Raw genomic sequence first — 19,425 nt, 5'->3', positions numbered from 1 at the left:
CCAGTAAGCTCCACATCCCATCAAAACAGGCATTAGGTTTGAAGTCCAGCACTGAAGAGAGAGAGCTAAGTTTCAGGCCACCCTGGGTTTTAAGGTGAAAACCTATTTCAAAGAGCCAGCAACAAAGAGGGAAGCCCACTCTGTTCTTATCACTTTAGACGGCATGTCGTATATTTTGTAATGTAGCAGTGAGGGATATAAAATAGAAAACAAGCACCATGAAGATTTAGACAATTAAGGTAAGCACAGAGCGACTTTTAATACACCAATGTTAATATAACACAAGTCAAACAGACAAGTGCAAATGTTTTTCAGACCAAAAGTTAATAGGAAAACAAATGAGACATATTTTTTTCCTTTTGGAGGGCAACATCTATGAGCCACACCTTGTTAGTCGAATGGCTAATCACAGGTAAAATGTATTTTGTGTAAAACTTGGAATAGTCAGAAGTCATTCTGGCATTTCAAACAGCTATGTACAGTATTACCAAGATCGGTTTATATATACAAATATTGAAGAGAAACCAGGAGAAACATTTAAAAATAGGCTAACCTTACAACCAAGTACAAGACTTGACAGGAGGAAGGAAACATGTTTTAAAGTCAGAGAAGGACATTATAAGAAAAAATTACAAAACCAGTAATAATTATACTACATTAATACAGCATTCAAACAAGGAGGGGATAGGTGCACTTTTTCAATGCACTAGCTTCAAAGTCCAAAGGAAAAAAGGCAAAGCTGCTTTTCATGACGAGCAGCTACATAGTTCACATAATTGTTTTGAAAGAAAGCCTATTAACAACAATGATTGTTTAATGCTAGTTTTACAGCAAGAGGAAACTAAAATAGCAGCAAATTCACAAGGCAAGGCCCACAGAATGACCATTCCATGGTGCACACGATGCCTAAAGTGCTCCCAGTCGGATATACAAGTACAATTCACAATAGAAAAAAGAGACATGGACTGACACAGGTACATCGGAGGCTGAGTAGTACTAGTCTCTGAGCGTCTCCCTTTCTGAAGGGAGAGGATGTTCCTAGTAAAGCCCTTGAGTCCTTCCTAAGGGTTGTAACAAGGAAAGATACCTTTCATTACACTGCAACAGTGAATGATAAGCAGCACACCCCCACAGTGGTTAACCCTGCAAAGGCTGTGGAACATCCAACAGTGACTGACATCCTACATGAAACAGACGGGAAAATGAGACACAAGCCTGACATAGCCAAGTCAGAATGTAGCTCTCAACTGTAATTCACTTAAGTCCTACAAGGCATTTCAGGAAAACTACTGATCCCAACGGACAAGTAAATGCAAAGCGGATTCTAGCAGTGATTTTCAACCTAGCTTCCTCTTGTCACAGTTTTTTTTTTTTGGGGGGGGGGGGGGGGCAATGGGGAATGCGAGCAGTTCAGTATATAGTTAGGCTGACAGAGCGGTTCATTTTCTTTCCAATAAGTCGAGAAGTTCTATTACTCTGGGTGGTGGACCTAGTGGCCATCCGATCCGTGAAGAGTGCCCGTTCCTCAGCTGCAACTTTGGCTGCCATTTGGGCTTTCTTGAGTTCTCTACAAAAATAAAAAAAGCAAGACATTTAATTTACCTACTGTATTAATCCTATGGAAAAAGTCTAAGAGGCCAAATACAAACAGAATTGCTGTGCTGGCTAGTTTTATGCTAACTTGACATAAGCTAGGGTCATCAGACAGGAAGGAGCCTCTACTGAGGAAATACAGTATCAGGCTGTGGGCAAGCCTGCTTCTTAATTAGTAATCGGTGGGGGAGGGTCCAGCCTGTTGTGGGTGGTGGCACCTCCCTGGGCTGGTGGTCCTGGGTTCCATAAAAAAGCAGGCTGAGCCAGGTGGTGGCGCATGCCTGTAATCCCAGCACTCGGGAGGCAGAGGCAGGTGGATCTCTGTGAGTTCAGGGCCAGCCTGGTCTACAGAGTGAGTTCCAGGACAGCCAGGACTGTTACACAGAAAAGCCCTATCTTGAAAAACAAAAACAAAACAAACCAACACACAAACAATAAAAGCAGAATGAGCAAGCCATGAGGAGTAAACCAGAAAGCAAGACTCCTCCATGGCCTCTGCATCAGTTCCCACTTCTGGGTGCCTGCCCTTGTTTTGAGATCCTGCCTGACTTCCCTCAATGGACTGTGATATGTAAGTCAAACAAACCCTTTGCTCCCCAAGTTGTTTTGGTCATGGTGTTTCATCATAGTAATAGTAACCCTAACTAGGACGATTGTCATTAAATATTCACATACTATCAATCATCTGAGATGCAACTGAGAAACAGAAAAATATAACACAGAGTTTTAGCTTATATACTCAAATTTATGACTTGTACTTTCAGAATTAAACAATAAAGATGTTATTAAGGACTTCGGGTCTTAAATAATTTCAAATTACACTTCAATTTATATCAAAGACAAAATGTATAATTTTTAGAATTTAAGTATAAAAATCTTATATTTAACATCAAACCTCTTCAAGTTAGAGTAAAAATGATAGCAAACTGAATTAGAAGGTGTTCAATGTCAGCCTCTTCCATATAGTAACTTCAAGGTAATTCAAGGGCTAGATGAACTCCATTTTTTTTTTTTTTTGAGCTGAGGATCGAACCCAGGGCCTTGTGCTTGCCTAGCAAGCGCTCTACCACTGAGCTAAATCCCCAACCCTTTTTTTAAAAAAGATTTATTTATTTATTATGTATACAGTGTTCTGTCTGCATGTATGACTGTAGGCCAGAAGAGGGCACCAGATCTCATTACAGATGGTTGTGAGCCACCATGTGGTTGCTGGGAAATGAACTCAGGACCTCTGGAAGAGCAAGCAGTGCTCTTAACCTCTGAGCCATCTCTCCAGCCCGAATTCCATTTCAAAAAAGAAACAGGCTGAGCATGATGGCAAATGCCTATCATCCCAGTACTAAGGAGTGAGGTTAGAGGAATAGAGGGAAGAATTCAAGGCTAGCCTTGGCTACATACTGAGTTTGAGGCCAGCATAGACTATATGATGAGATACTACTTCAAAAAGTAAAAAGGATGAGGGGTATAGTTCAATGCTACAGAACTTGCCTAGCACAGAAAAAGGCCTTGTGTTCAATCCCTAGCACTGAGGTGCAGGGGATGCTATTATATGGGAATGCCATACCCAGGGCTGGTGACAAGGCTCATCAATGAGGATACCTGCCACCAAGTCTGACAACCTGGGTTTTGTTCACCAGAATCCACATGGTAGAAGGATCAAAACATGGCATGTGCATGCACACACACAAAATAAATGAAATGTAATTTTAAAAAATAAGCATGAGGACCCCCAGCACCCACACAGAAGGCAGAGTGGGTTTGAAGATTTATTTAGCTCAGTGGTAGAGCCACAGATATGGACCTGACCTCTGAGGGTGAGAAGCAGTATAGGTGTGATAGCACAAGCTGTAATCCCAGAGCTGGGAGGCAGAGACAGGAGAACCCTAAGGGCTTGTCAGACAGCCAGTCTAGCTGAGCTGGCAAGCTCCAGGTTCAATGAGAGATCCTAATTTCAAAAATTAGGCCTGTTAGAGTGGTACATAAATTTAATTGTAGAGGCAGAAAGGAGTAGAAGCAGGTGGATCTCTGAGTTGAGGCCAGCCTGGTCTACACAGGGAGTTCCAGGACAGCCAGAGTTACACAGAGAAACCCTGTCTTGATGAAGAGCAGGAAAAAAAATTGAAGGGGAATGTTACAGGGGAGAGAGAAGACAACTGACATTCACCTTCAGTTTCTGTACAAATGGGTACATGTACGCATACAATATATACAAATAAAACTTTTTTTTAAATCAACTTTATATTTGCAACCAGCTTTCTGAAACTGCCAAGACCCTCAAGTCAAACATAAAAACCATTTTACCAAGCAGGTGAGATGTTTTAGCAAGCAAGGCACTTGTCACAAACAGTTGTGAACCTCCAATGTGGTGCTGGGAATTGAACCTCAGTCCTCTGCAAGAGCAGCCAGTACTCTTAATTGATGTCATCTCTCCAGCCCTCTTTCACTGAATCTAGAGCTGGGGACTGAATTCAGTAGGGACCCCACCTGTTTCTGCCTCTCCAGCACTGAGATTACAGACACAAGATTCTGTGCCCAGCTTCTTACAAGTGGGATGGTAACAAACCTTTTAAAATCTCAGGTCTTGGTGTTTATGTGGGAAAAATCTTACCAACCTGAGCCCTTGCCCCAATCCCACTTAATATTCTTAAAGCACATGATTACAAAGTTTGACAAAACCCTAAATGAGCTCTCAAAATTTGAGCACCAATGAGAATGACAGAGTCAAAACAAAACAAAACAAAAAACCCTCCTTACTTCTGCAAAAGAGAATTTTTGAATTTTTCAGCATTCAATTCGATTCGTAACTGCTCTGCGCTCTTTCTAGATGCAGACAGCAAGACTGAATGTTTCACCAGCACCATTGCCGAAGGCCTTCTTTCCGGATCAGGATGAATCATAACCTGAGAAACAGAAGCAAAACTGTGGTTAAAAACGACTACTTATGGCTGAGCGTGGAGGCCTTTATTCCCAGCATTCAGGAAGCAGAGGCAGGCAGAACTCTGAGTTCAAGGCCAGCCTGATCTACATAGTTCCCTGGACAGTCAGAGCTACAGGAACTCTATCTCTACAAATCCCAAACAAACAAAGGACGACAACTTAGTGAAATGTTGAGGTGTTACTAGAGTACTTCACATACAAAACACCACTCACTTTTAGCAACTCTGTCAACTCCTGGGAAAGCACTTGTGGAATCCGAGGTAATCGACCCTGCCTGATTTCATGCCACTGGTCTCCATTTCTGGGAAGGGGTTCAGCACCAGCAGCACATACGACTGTGAGAGCAAGGGCAAAAATATCTGCTTTTGGTAGATGACTATAGTTCTGTAAAATTTAAAAGAGAAAAAAATTAAGATAATGGTCAAAATAAAATATTGCACACCATTATGGTCTATGTAAAATCACATTAAAAATCTTTTCAATTTAAGCATCTATTCAGAAAATAAGCTGCTAAATTTAGGAAGATGAAGGTTTTTTTTTTAATTACAAATAATAAACTGGGGGAGGGGTTAAATACATATCTAGAAATAGATGCTACTTTATCAGTTGCCCAATGACATGCTCATAAGCAAGTATCATGCCTTTGGGGATGAATATGTAGACAATGTGCATGGAGAGAAGAGCAAGGAGACTAATTAGATTTTATATAACTCAGTGTGTCATAATTTACCTTTCACTTCCTTAGTAAATACAACATTTTCACATTGTTCTCTATGTATACATGATGATTTGTATAGAAAAAACTTCTGGGGCTGAAAATTCTGGGTCAGTGGAAATGTGACTTTAAATACAATATAATGACAGTTTGGTCTTTAGAAAGGCTTATGCGGGCTGGAGAGATGGTTCAAAGGTTAAGAGCACTGACTGCTCTTCCAGAGGTCCTGAGTTCAATTCCCAGCAACCACATGGTGGCTCACAACCATCTGTAATGAGATCTGATGCCCTCATCTGACCTGCAGTCATATATGCTGTATACACAATAAATAAACAAACAAACGAATGAATGGATAAATAAATAAATAAATCTTTTTAAAAAAGAAAGAAAGAAAAGAAAAAGAAAGGCTTATGTAACTTTGAAGTTCCACTGGTAGTGTAAATGGAACAACTCTTTTTTTTTTTTAAAAGATGTATTTATTTATTGTATATACAGCATGTAGGACTACAGGCCAGAAGAGGGCACCAGATCTCATTACAGATGGTTGTGAGCCACCATGTGGGTGCTGAGAATTGAACTCAGGACCTCTGGAAGGTCGGTGCTCTTAACTTCTGAGCCATCCATCTCTCCAGCCCCTGGAACAACTTTTAATGCCATCAGAATCCTTGCCAGATTAAATATCCCTCAGTGATGGTTCAGATTTTCTACTTTTAGTCTACTAGTTGCTTAATTTTCAACATATCTGAAATCAGTCTTCTGACAACAAAGCAAATACTATAAACCAAGGAAAAATAAATTACCTCTTGTAAAACTTCATTTGCTAGGAAACGACTATCACCTTCTTCAACTTGTGGACTAGAGATTCTTGTCACATGCCCAAGATCACCTAGACATATTAGAAAAGCACAGTAGCTCAGTTAGCAGAGTATTTACCCAGCATGCACAAAGCTTGGTATTTGTAACTACATAAACCAGCTATGACAACATATACTTTAATTCTAGGACTCAGGGTAGAGGCAGGAGGATCCTGAGCTATCTGGGCTATATAATAAGTTCAAGGAAGCATACACCTGGGATACATGAAACCTTGTCTCAAAATATAGTATAGTATAGTATAGTATAGTATAGTATAGTATAGTATATGGGCTGGAGAGAAGATGGCTCAACAGCTAGAGTACTTGCTGCTCTTCCAAGGACCAAAGTTCAGTTCCCAGCATGCACATAGTAGCTCACAACTACTTGTTACTTAAGTCCCTGGGGATGATTCTTCTGGCCTCTTCGGGCACCAAGCATATACATGGTGCATTTACATTAAGGCAAACACTCAAAAAGAGGGTTATGGAGATGGCTCAGTGGATAAAGTACTTGATTTTATTGAGAGAAAGGACCAGAATTCAGATCCCCAGAACCCATCTAAAAGTCAGCGCAGGAACACATGTCTGCAAACCCAGAACTACCTCGAGATGGGAGGCAGAGACAGGAAAATCCCAGGAGTTCACAGGCCAGCTAGGCAAAGCAGTGCACCAACAAAAGACCCAACGTGAAACAAGATAGAACATAGGACTACCACCTAAGCCTGTCCTCTAACATCCATACATGCTCTGTTGCTCGTGCATGCCTGCCATGCCCATCCTACACCTGCACACACACCAACCCCTGTTATCATAACAGTTAACAAGATAGTTTTACCTATTTTAAACATAACTTTGTTGGATATCCAGTCATCTTCATCTCCTTCCTCAGAGACAGCATTCGGGATTGAGGTTCGAGATATGAAAATATTACCTGTTGAGTTATAATAACCATATTTAACAAACAAGGCCAAATATAAAATTACCAAGAGAGCCAGGTATGGTGGTGCATGCCTTTAATCCCAGTACTCAGGCAGAGGCAGGTAGATTTCAGTGAGCTCAGGGCCAGCCTGGTCTACAAATCAAGCTCCAGGACAGCCAGGGCTGTTACACAGAAAAACCCCACCTTGAAAAACAAAAACAAACAAACAAAAAAACCACCAAAATTCATAAAGCTAGTGAGTGGGTAAAGCCACTTTTTAACTGACAACCTGAGTTCAATCCTCAGAAGCTATATGGTACAAGGAGAAAACTAAACAACCATCAAAAGAAATCACCCGGAAAGCCTTAAAAAAAAAAAAAATGCAGATTATTACATTCTACTCCAATCTTAATGTGAATAGCAACCTCAAGGGATAAAGATGAGGATGCATGCCTGGGGAATACACATAGATTTAGTTGTTTTTTTTTTTTTTTTTAAAGATATATATATCTATCCAGTGCTCTATCAGCATGCATATCTTTATGCCAGAAAAGGACATCAGATCTCACTACAGATGGTTGTGAGCCACCATGTGGTTGTCTGGGAATTGAATTCAGGACCTCTGGAAGAGCAGCCAGTGCTCCTAACCTCTGAGCCACCTCTCCAGCCCCAGGTTTTGTTTGAGACAGGGTTTCTTGTATAGCTTTGGAGCCTGTGCTGGAACTCACTCTGTAGACCAGGCTAGCCTCAAACTCTCAAGAGATCCACCTACCTCTGCCTCACAAGTGCTGGGATTAAAGTCACCTTTTTAATTTTAATCTAGCACTGACTTCTAAACATTTGGGAGTCACTGCATAAGACCCTTTTGCCCATATATTAATCTTCAGTATTCTATTAACTTAGAAAATAATACAAAAGCTAACAGTAATTTAATGCTACAAATAAGGGCCCACTAGTCTTATTTTAGATTTACTAATTTTATTTTATGAATGTATATTTTTGCCTTCATGTATGTATGCGCACCATGTGTACACTCATTGCCCACAGAGGTCAGAACAAGGCATTGGCTCCTCTGCAAATGGAATTAGGGATGGTTGTGAACCATCACGTGGGTGCTGGGTTCTTTGCAAGAGCAAGAGTTCTTCAACTACCAGTCAATCTCTCTTCAGTTCTAACAACTTAATTTTAAACTAATGCTATCAGGCTGGAATGGAAGAATGGGTCATTTAGCTACCATGCAGTACCTACACCCAACACTGTTTCCTACTACAAACAATACTTCTTCTTCTTTTTTTTTTTGGAGACAGGGTTTCTCTGTGTAGCTTTGGAGCCTGTCCTGGAACTTGCTTAGAGCAGGCTGGCCTCAAACTCACAGAAATCCACCTGCCTCTGCCTCTGCCTCCTAAGTACTAGGATTAAAGGCATGTGCCACCACTGTCTGGCCAATACTTTTTTTTTCTTCTTCTTCTTTTTTTTTTGGTTTTTCGAGATAGGATTTCTCTGTAGCTTTGGAGCCTGTCCCGGACTATCTCTGTAGACCAGGCTGGCCTCGAACTCACAGAGATCCACTTGCCTCTGCCTCCTGAGTGCTGGGATTACAGGCATGCGCCACCACCGCCTGGCCTTCTTCTTTCTCTTAAAACTAACCTCATAACTGACATAAGTTTGAGTGGCAGATTTATTATTTGGTATATTGATGTATGACATATGGGTATGTGGGCCAGAAATTGATGTCAGATGTCTTCCTTCATCCTTTCCATCTTACTTTATAAGATAAGGTCTCTCACTGCACCACAAACTTTTGGTTTTGACTATACTGGCTAGTCCTCAAGTTCCCAGGACCCATCAGTGTCTGTCCTCATCTCACTCCTAAATGCGGGTAACAGATGCACACTTCTGCACTCAGCTTTTACACACATATCAAAGATCTGAACTTTGGTCCTCATGCCTGCAGAGCAAGCACCTTTTACCCACTGACCCATTTCTTCAGACCAGCATATTTCATTTTAACAGATTTATCAACGTAATATTGATTTTAGTACACCATAATTATTACCCATCTGTGCAGTTTCACTTTATAGGAAAATATATTTATGGTGATATTTCTAAATGTGGATTTTTTTCAACCCCAGTACCATACACAAAAAATTAACTTTATGTCCCTTAGTGTTTCTAGCCTTTAATCCCAGCACTTGGACAGCAGAGGCAGGCCAATCTCTGCGAGTTCGAGGCTAGCCTGGGCTACCAAGTGAGTTCCAGGAAAGGCGCAAAGCTACACAGAGAAACCCTGTCTCGAAAAACCAAAAAAAAAGATTCACTGTATTTGTTACTTAATATAAGATAAAGTAGTATTGCCTAACTTTACGGATGCTGGTCTCATTATACCTATGTCCAAACATTCCTTCCCTTCTTTTTGAGACAGGGGTTTACTTATGCAGTCCTGGCTAGCCTGGAACTAACTATGTAAACCAAGCTTGGCTTCTAAATTCCAGATATCCTCCTGCCTCTGCCGCTCAAGTGCTGGTATTAAAGGTGTATGCCACTCCATTTGTTTTTTTCCTTCCTTTTAAAAAATTTTACTCAAGTGAAAAAATTTTAACTGCAACTCACAAGTTGTATAAAACTACTTGAAATTTTATCAAGTCAACATGCTCCCTTAGAATAAAAATAAATTTTTTTATCTGTAAAATTCAATTTAAAAGGAACGTTGCCAGGGATGTGGAGATGGCTCAATGGTTAAGAGTCCTTACTGCTGTTGCAGAGGACTGGGGTTGGGTGCCAGCACCTACATGGTAGCTCACAAAAGCCTCTGACTTCAGTTCCAGGGTATCCAACATGCTTGTCTAGTCTCCAAAGGCTCCTGCTGGCACATGGTGCACATAAATTCACTCAAATGCATACATACATATAAATTAACAACTACTTATTACACACACACACACACACACACACACACACACACACACAGGGTTTGTGTAACAGCCCTGGCTGTCCTGCAACTCGCTCTGTAGACCAGGCTGGCTTCAAACCCAGAGATCCACCTACCTCTGCCTTGAGTGCTGGGATTAAAGTGCCACCACTGCCAGCTAATTGGTTTTTGTTGTTGCTGGTTTTTAAGAATAGCACCTTGCCTGCAATGATTAATTTGAATTCATCAGCCCTTCTAACTTCCAATTTATAGGAAATATAAGAAAGACAGAAGCTAAAAATACAAGAAAGCAACCAGTAAAACACAGAAGTGTATCTGTAGGATTAAGTCTTGTCATTTTTAAGAAGTAGAAGGGCTGGAGAGATGGCTCAGTGGTTAAGAGCACTAGCTGCTCTTCCAGAGAATCAGGTTAAATTCCTAGCACCCACATGGCAGCTCTCATCTGTAATAAACCCAGTTCCAGGGCTTCTGACACCCTCACAGACATACCAATGAACAGAAAATAAAAATAAGTTATCTATTTAAAAAAGTAGAAGGGTGAAGCCTGAAAAAGGAAAATGATATAACCAGACACACAGTATGATCCTCAAACAGATACCAGTTTAAATGAATCAACTATTAGTGTGTGTGTGTGTGTGTGTGTGTGTGTGTGTGTGCCTATTCCTCCCATCATAAAATAATACTAGTAAGTAATCAATGAAAAGTAGGAAGATGTTCTCATATTGCTACAATGAAGTAATTTATTCCCAATATTCAGGTTCTGCACAGTCAGGTATCTGGAATACTTACTAGGTTTTATATCCATGTGAACCAAAGACATTGAGTGTATGTATCTCAAGCCCCGGCCGACTTGCAAAAGCAGATCCTTCAGCTCCCCTTCAGTAAAGTAGCTCATGATTCTGTAGTTCTCATTTATGGCATCAGCTAAACTCCCACCTAACAAAGACAGAAAAAAAAAAAAAAAAAAAAAAAAAAAAAAAAAATCAACATTTTTGTTAACTTCCCCTTCTTAAAATTTATAAAACTTCTTTATTTCCCTTCTCTCTACATTGAACAACTTTTATTATTTAGTATGAAATATACTAACAAATATAAAAAGTAAAATTTAAACACCAGGCCTGGTGATTTAGGCACATAATACCAGCTATTTGGGAGTCTAAGACAGAAAAACCAGAAGTTTGAGGCCAGGTTAGGCTACAAAATGAGTTTAAAGCTTGTCTGGCCAACGTAGTCTCAAAATCTAAAAAGAGCACAGGATTCAATGCCTACTGAACATGCATAGGTCCTAGGTTAGATTCTCAGCGCTGAGGAGAAAACACGATTTAAATTTTCTTTAAACTTGTTAACCTCAGCAAACAACTCAGTTCACTTTCTCAGAATAAAACATCAGTTCCTTTCTCTTTTTTTCTGAGGGGGAAACCTCCAAAGAGTGGAACGAGAGTAAGGCATGGTGACACACACCTTTAATCTCAGCACTCTGGAAGTAGAAGCAGGCAAGCATCTGTGAGTCTGAGGCCAGCCTGGTCTACACAGCAAGTTATAGGCCAGCCAGAGCTACATAGTGAGACCATGTCTCTAAATAAACCAAGAAACTGACTTACAGCAGGAAAAAAAAGAGGTCTTTACTACCTACAACATTATTGATTCATAAACTATTAGAATACCAGTTATTTATGAAAATGAACAAGAATAAACCTTACCATCAAATGTTTTTTTTTGTTTTGTTTTGTGGAGCTGAGGATCGAACCCAGGGCCTTGCACTTGCTAGGCAAGCGCTCTAACACTGAGCTAAATCCCCACCCCCCCATCAAATGTTTCTAAACCTTTATTTCTGTTTTTTTTTTTTCTTCTTTTTTTTGTGGGGGGGGGTTCAGGGTCTCTATATAGCCCTGCTGATTGGCCACAAACTCAAAGATCCATCTGCCTCTGACTCCCAAGTACTAGAATTAAAGAGTACACCACCATCACACCCAGCTACATTTCTTTTTGTTTTTTTTTTGTTTTTTTTTTGAGACAGGATTTCTTTGTGTAATAGCCCTAGCTGTCCTGGAACTTGATTTGTAGACCAAGCTGGCCTCGAACTCAGAGATCCTCCTGCCTCTGCTAGGATTAAAGGCATGCGCCACCACATGCAGCTGTATCTTTTTTTTAACAAAGATTTATATATGTGTATGTGTAAGTGAATGTTCTTATGTGTGTCCATCTGCAAGGTAGAAAAGGGTTCTTTGAGGCAGCGCCTCTCCTTGATCGCAGGGCTCATTCACCCAGCTATACTACCATCCAGCAAGCCCCAGTGATTCTCTTGTCTCTGCTTCCCTGGGAGCTGGGGGAGGGGAGGAGGTCTGAGGCATATTCAGGAAGCCCAACTTGTTGCATAGACGCAGCAATTTGTACTCTAGTGCTTGTTATTGCACAGTAAGCATCCTTAACCACTGAGCCATCTCTGCTGCCTCTAAACCATACATTTCTCTAATCGTTATGGAGATAATTTAAGAATAGAAACAACCCACTCTGTAGGCTTAGAGGGCAGTGGTGGTGGTGGTGCATGCCTTTAATCACAGCACTCACAAGTCAGAGGCAGGAGGATCTCTGTGAGTTTAAGGCCAGCTCAGTCTACATAGTGAGTTTTGGACAGCCAGGGATACACAGATAAACCCTGTCTTGAAAAACCTAAAACCTTACTTAATACAGATACATTAATGAATTCCAGCAGTAAACTAGACTGGACAGATGGTGAGACTAAAGCAGGATTTCAGAATATTTTCAAGAAATGGCTAAATTTAGATGAATGGAGTCATTGTCCTTTTATGAGAAACTAACATCTATGTTAGAAGCACACAAAATGTGAAAGCTAAAAGCAGTGAAAATTCATTGAAAACTTCTTTATGATTTGAATATGTATCCCAAAGTTCAAGTGTTGGAAGCTGGGTCTTAGTAAAGGTAAATAGGTCAGAGGGCTATACCTTCAAGAAGGGATTAATGTTAAATTAAGTCTGGCTTTATGGTTCAAGCCTGCTGGAATATCTTAAGACCAAGGTCTGCTTTAGCTAGAGTGTGAGCTCAAGGTCAGTTCTGGCTAACTGCTTAGCAAAACAAGTCACAAAACAAAATACAAAAAGAACTAAGGATATAGCTCAGAGGTAGGGCACTTGAGAGCATTCTAGAGACTCTCAGTTCAACCCTAGCGCAGCAAAGCAAAGGACTGTCATCACCAAATTTGCCATTGAAAAATAACTAAAAAGGGCCAGGAGTGGTGGCATATGCATTTAATCCCAGCACTCAAGAAAGCCAGAAGATTTCTGTGAATTGGAGGACAGTTTAGTCTGCATATATAGAGCTCCATACAGAATATACAGTGAAAACCCTACGTTCCACATGAAAAGATACAGCCTCAAGGACGACCTCAGATGCTGATGTCATGTTCTTAGACTGCCTAGCCTCTGAAACAGAGAACCAAATCAATTTATTATAATTTCCTCATCTCATCGTATTATTCTTGTACAACCAAAGACTCCAACAGACTAAGATAATCTTTCCTGTATGCCCACAAACTATGCTGTGTGCTAGGAAATAACAAACTATACATGGCAAGGCCACCAGTATACTGTCTTCTCAAGAACCTCAGCACTGAGTGACAGGCATATAAATAGAACAAGTTCTACTACTGAGGTATGTAGAAGATGCCACAGAACGGATGAGGCTTCCAATTTAAAATTCATGTTACTCTTCTGGAATAAAGATGAGAAAGGGAGCCAGGTGGGGTAGCACATGTCTTTAATCCCCACATTGGGTAGACAGAAGCATGTAGATCTCTGTGAGTCTAAGGCAAGCCTGGTTTACAAAGAGTTTCAGGCCAGGGATACACATTAAGACCGTATCTTAAAAATCTCTCTCTCTCACACACACACACACACACACACACACACACACACACACACACGAGAAAGAGAGCTAGGGAAGATCATAATAAATATTCCCGTGGTGTTTATTTTTTAAACTCAAAAGTTTATGAATGAACATGACATCACTTACCATTACAATATTCATTCTGTATAAGCATATGGTCATCTTCTGCCCATGCAGAAAAATAGCGAACCACATGGGAATGCTGTCCAAGCACAGCATGAGCATATACTTCTCTCAAAGCATTCTGCCTAGAAGAAAAATATTAACAGAATGTTAAATCATTTCTACTCAGGACTTAATCAAATCATCCAAAGCACCATAGAGTAAATATGACCTTTGAAAACTATCAGTATGCTAAAAAGTGACGTAAGAGAACTAAGAATTATGCAAACCGGCATAGTAGTACACACTGTAACCCTACCATCAGGGAAACTGAGGCAGAAGAATGGGAGTTCAAAAATCATCAGTATATAGTGAGTTCACCAAGGCTAGCTTGAGCTACATGAGACCTAGTCTTAATAAAAGCATTAGGTGTTTGGTTACCTACAACTTTAATGTTTATCAATAACAAAGGAGACAAAATACAAAAGAAAAAAATTTTAATACATACTCATCAACAGAGCCAGCCAATGGCTTTTTTGATCGCTTAATGGCATAAATGCATCCATCTAGCCTCTTCACACACTTAAACACAGAACCAAATTCTCCAGAACCAATTTTTTCCAGCTCGTGAAATTCAGTTTCATACCGTGACTTCATATTGCTTTCAGTAATTGTAATTCTCTGTAATAAAGGAGAGGATCCATGTATAATACAAAGATATGAAATTTAAAAATTATTCTATCTAGGTTCTGCTGCTTATGTAACATGCAAACAGGGTTGGGGATTTAGCTCAGTGGTAGAGCACTTGCCTAGCAAGCGCAAGGCCCTGGGTTCGGTCCTCAGCTCTGGCAAAAAACAACAACAACAACAACAAAAAATGCAGACTTATATTAACTGACTAAAACATAAAAAGCTATTTACTTTAGCAGGTCTTGTTTCATCTTCAAACTCATAATCACTGGCATCCATGTCTTCAGAGGAACTGAAAGAAGAATACATGTATTTTTACCAATATATCAGAACACACATCAACTTAAGATTAAAAACTTTACCTACTAACTATAGAGTGAAATGGATTTTCAATGGGTAGAAATAAAAAAGAAAGCATATAGTTAATTGTGTAACCCTTAAATTGACTAACCTGATGAAAAAAAATCCCTACTGAGACTTGCTCACTGACTAGACTACTGCTACACAGATCAAAATTTAAGCTTTTATAAATCAAATCTCTGGCCATCAAGATAGCTCAAAGCAGCAGTTCTCAACCTGTGGTTCCAGATCCCCTTGGGGTAATGTAAAATACGTATCAGAGACATTTACATTACAATTCATAATAGCAAAATTACAGTTATGAAGTAGCAACAAAAATAATTTTATGGTTGGGGTCACCACAATATGAGGAACTGAATTAAAGGGTTACAGCATTAGGAAAGTTGAGAACCCCTGGCTCAGAGGGTTAAGGGTTCTAGCCTCCTCTTGACACCCGAGGGACCCACACAATGGAAGGAGAACCAAGTCCCTAAAGTCAACCTCCACATGTGTGACCTTCACACACACAAAATAAATACATGTAATAATAACAACTCTCTCAGATTAGTTGACACTAGATGTCTGACAAGAAATCTAGGCTTGGGGCTGAAGAGAGTACTCATAGGTTAAGAGTACTGGCTGCTCTTCCAGAGGACCCTGGTTCAATTCCCAGCACCAACATGGCAGCTCACAACTGTTCCAGAGGATCCAACATCCTCACACACACATGCAGGCAAAACACCAATGCACATCGAAATAAATAATGGATAGAAATCTAGGCCTTATTTGTTTGTTTTTTCCAAGATAGGGTTTCTCTGTTTAACAGTCCTGGCTTTCTTGGAACTTGCTTTGTAAACCAGGCTGGCCTCAAACTCAGAGATCCACCTGCCTCTGCCCGAGTGCTTGGACTAAAGGTGTGTACCACCACTGCCTGGTCAAGGTTGTTTTTTATTTTTTCTTTTTAAAGTAAAAAGAAAAGGTTTTTGTAGGAGGGCTTTGCATGTGTGAGCACCACATGCATGCCTAGTACCTGAAGCTCAGAAGGGGCAATGGGTGCCCTGGACACAGTTACAGCTAGTTGTAAGCCACCTACCGGGTGCTGAAAACCAGACCCAAGAACATCTGGAGCTCTCAACACCTAAGCCATCTCTCCAGGAATCAGTTTCTTATTCTTTTCCTTTCTTATCCACTTTCTGTTTTGTTTGTTTTTCAAGACAGGGTTTCTCTGTGTAACAGCTCTGGCTGTGCTGGAACTCGCTCTGTAGACCAGGCTGGCTCTGGACTCACAGAGATCACACCACTTCTTTTCCACAGATTATCTATCTCCTGAGAGCTAAGGGCTGATGAAGTGAAAACTTTCGGAGCACATTCATTCATGCCCTTCAGTAGAAACTGAAATTTGATAGTACTTGGAACCCATCTTAGGGTATAGAGGAACCAAACTCGAGAGGCTTACTCATTAAAATATGCTCTCTTTCTCCCACGACACCGTCCCGAGGAATGAAGCAATACAGGATCCGGAGTAAAAGGATTAATATTCACATGAGGAGTTTGCCGTGTGTCCAATTCTCTTTTTCCTGATTTTTCTGTGTCCATGAATAGAGAACCACCCCGGAGTTTAACAGAGCTGGAATCAATTACTCGAGCTTTGGAAAGCAAACTCTAGGAAAGGAAAAGACAATCTTCAGGATACAGCCTTCCAATGGCCTTTCTAAGAGGCACCACATAGTGAACGAAGAACCCATGCAGGGAGATATCCCACTACCCCACCCGGGGAAAAGAAAGAAAGAACAAGGGAGTGGGAACACACAAGCCTTCCTTCTATTTCAAGTAAAACAAACAGTGGCTGACTTAGGGGTCAGGTTGAATACTAACTACTTATCTGAAAAAGATAGCAAAGTAAAAACCGGTTCTTGGACCTTAAAAGGAACACTTATAGTGACTAAAAATTAACAAGTTCTTTCAACACTCTAAAAATAAAAGTCATCAGTCTCAAAAAGTCCCCACATCCACTTCAAGAAGGGTTTTGAAGGCTACCTCACTGGACTCCTCCCTCACCACTAGAGGGAACGTGCCTTGGGCAAGCCGGCTAATAAAATAGCAACGCTCAAAAACACACGTATTCTCAAGGTTTATGACTAAGGGTGCATGGAAATCAATAAATACAGGCTCCCTTTAAAAGGCTTCTTTCTGTGTTAAACTTAGAGGCGCCATGTCCGTCTTAATTTGGGGAAGTATGTGATCTTGATTTTTTGATGTGTGTGTTAACTTCTCAAGTATTACCAGTGGTAGTGTATGTGTTCGCGGGTTATTCCGGACGGGTGCTGAACACACACACTTCTTTAAGACACACTAATTTTGACACACAGGCCAACAAAACCTCAGAGAAAACCCCGGGATAAACACAAAGCTTCCCTAATACTAAGTCCCGAAAGACAGTCAAAAACTACCTGTTGTAATCATGACTTCATGACTGTAAACGCAGAGAATCCCCAAAAGGGAAACGCAGCCTCTCTAACGCCGTATAATCCCAAACCACAAGCACAGGAGGAGGAGAGAAAAACAAAACAAAACCCCTCTAATAAGCCTAACTCCTTCTACCCGTGCTCCCCAAATTACAGGCCCGATCACCGGGTTTAAAAGGCGGCATATGGCTCGGAGTGTCAGCTGGCCCGCACCACCACCCCGGCACCCCAGCACACGGCGCCACCTGGGCCGCGGGGACCTGCCCCTTGGTAAGATGAAGAAGTTACGGACCAGGCCCATTGTTCAGTTACATAATCTTAACCGACAACTTCAGGGCAGAGCCAAAAAGAGGGGCTGCCAACTTTTTTTTTTTTTTCTGGTGGCGGCGCAGGCCAGCGAGCGGGGGGCGGTTATGTAACCGAACCCCAACAGCGGCGCGCTCGGCTGCAGCGCCGCGGCCCCCTGTTTTTTTTTTTTTAAAGGCCCTGGAACACGCCCAAGGTCCCCGCTTACCTTGGGCGTGTGCGGCGTGTCAAACAGCCGCAGCTTGCGGAAAGTCTTGTGCGGCGGGGTGCTTGGATAGTCGGGCTGCGGCGAGCAGGGGCCCTCCATGGCCCGCGGCGCCCCGCAACCCCGCGGGGACGCATCGCCCGGGCCGCCGCAGTGCACCGGCGAAAACGACGGGCCCAGAAAGTAGGCGGTGGCCGGTGACTTGACGGGCGACGACGAGCCGAAACCCTCCTCCTCCCAAGAGTCGCCCTCGCCGCCGCCGCCCGCCGCTTCCGCGCCGCCGCCGCCGCCGCCCCGCAGCAGGTCGTCCTCCAGCTCTCCGGGGCTGCTGGGCTCCGCGCCGGGCGAGCGGCGGCGCTCGGCTTCGGCCTCGGCGGGGCTGCGAGCAGACGGCAGCGGCGAATCGGGTTCCTGGAAGGCCGAGTCCTCCCCGGTGCTGTGGCCGCTGCCTTCCTCCTCCTCCTCTTCCTCCTCCTCCTCCTCACAATCGCTGCCCGGGGCGAAGATGAGCTTCTGCCGCAAGCTGCAGGCGGCCTCGGCGCGGCGGGTGGGCGGCGGCTGCTGTCGGCTCAGGAAGCTCATTTCCCGGCTGCAGCCCCGGCGGAGCACGGGAGAGCGGAGGACAGGCGAGCACAGGCCGGCGGCGGCGGCGTCCAGGTCGCGGCTGGCCCAGGGGGCGGGTCCGCCACGTGCGATCCGGCGCGCCGGGCCGAGGCTGCAGCAGGCCTGCGCTACGGAGCCGGCGGCGGCACCCGGGTGGCGGCTCCGAGGCGCTCCAAGCTCCCGACGCGGCGACGGCGACTGGCCGCGGGGCGGTCAGGACAGTGGACACTGGCCAGTCCCGGTACGAGGCGAAGGTCTCCGCAAGTTCGGCCGCAAGTTCGCGTTCCGCGGCTTCCCGCGACCGTTAACCACGTGACGGCCCAGCCCACCAATCCCCGCCCAGCCCCGGGTTTGAAAAAACAGGGAGGGCGCGACGTAGCCCGCGGGGGCGGAACCAGCTACGCGATTTTGGCGCGAACTAGCTGGCCACGCCCCACAGCCTGGGCGCGCCGCCAGTCCTGGGCGGGTCGTGGCGTCGCGGGCCAATCAGCGGGCCTGGACTGCACAGAGCCCCGCCTAGATTCTATGCCTAGAGAACGGGAGCCTGCTGGGAGCCGCCCTGCGAGGAGGGGCGTGGGAGCGTGTCTCCTGCCCCGCGCTGGGCGTGATCAGCCTCTGTGTTCCCGAGTTCGGAAGCACCCGGGGCACCGTGCAGCCTTTAGGGACGCCCGGAAGCCTGGCCCAACCCCGGGTTCCGAGGCCCGACCCCTGGGGCGTTCTGGGCGTGGCTGTGTACGGTCACGTTCTGGTAGTCGCGGTCTGAGCCGGAAACGGTGACCGTGCTCTGGACGTCCTCTAAGGTGGTCTCTCCAGCCCTGTGTCCCGCAAAGCCGGACTTGTCGGTGATAAGTGGTCCTACCAC

General features: G+C 43.3%; 1 protein-coding gene across 2 annotated transcripts; it reads right to left on the bottom strand.

Annotated features, from left to right (window-relative positions):
- Positions 1-234: 234 nt before the first annotated feature.
- On the bottom strand, positions 235-18,876 carry Wee1 (WEE1 G2 checkpoint kinase). 2 transcript variants are annotated; one of them, XM_036175322.1, is made up of 11 exons: positions 17,964-18,876; positions 16,441-16,646; positions 14,877-14,937; positions 14,464-14,636; positions 13,980-14,101; positions 10,737-10,883; positions 6,935-7,030; positions 6,046-6,131; positions 4,744-4,914; positions 4,348-4,493; positions 235-1,567 (listed from the first exon to the last, which is right to left on the bottom strand). In XM_036175322.1, the coding sequence occupies exons 1-11, from the start codon at positions 18,540-18,542 to the stop codon at positions 1,411-1,413; spliced, it is 1,944 nt and encodes a 647-aa protein (XP_036031215.1). In that variant the 5' UTR covers positions 18,543-18,876; the 3' UTR covers positions 235-1,410. The 2 variants fall into 2 exon arrangements, with proteins under 2 accessions (XP_036031215.1, XP_036031221.1); XM_036175328.1 differs by lacking the exon at positions 17,964-18,876 and adding an exon at positions 17,435-17,668.
- Between the last annotated feature and the right edge of the window lie 549 nt (positions 18,877-19,425).

Source organism: Onychomys torridus, chromosome 1, assembly GCF_903995425.1.
Source record: "Onychomys torridus chromosome 1, mOncTor1.1, whole genome shotgun sequence".
In the NCBI taxonomy this organism is placed as follows: Eukaryota; Metazoa; Chordata; class Mammalia; order Rodentia; family Cricetidae; genus Onychomys; species Onychomys torridus.
Note: the sequence above shows the minus strand (reverse complement) of the source record. Positions and strands in the feature narration are given on the sequence as shown.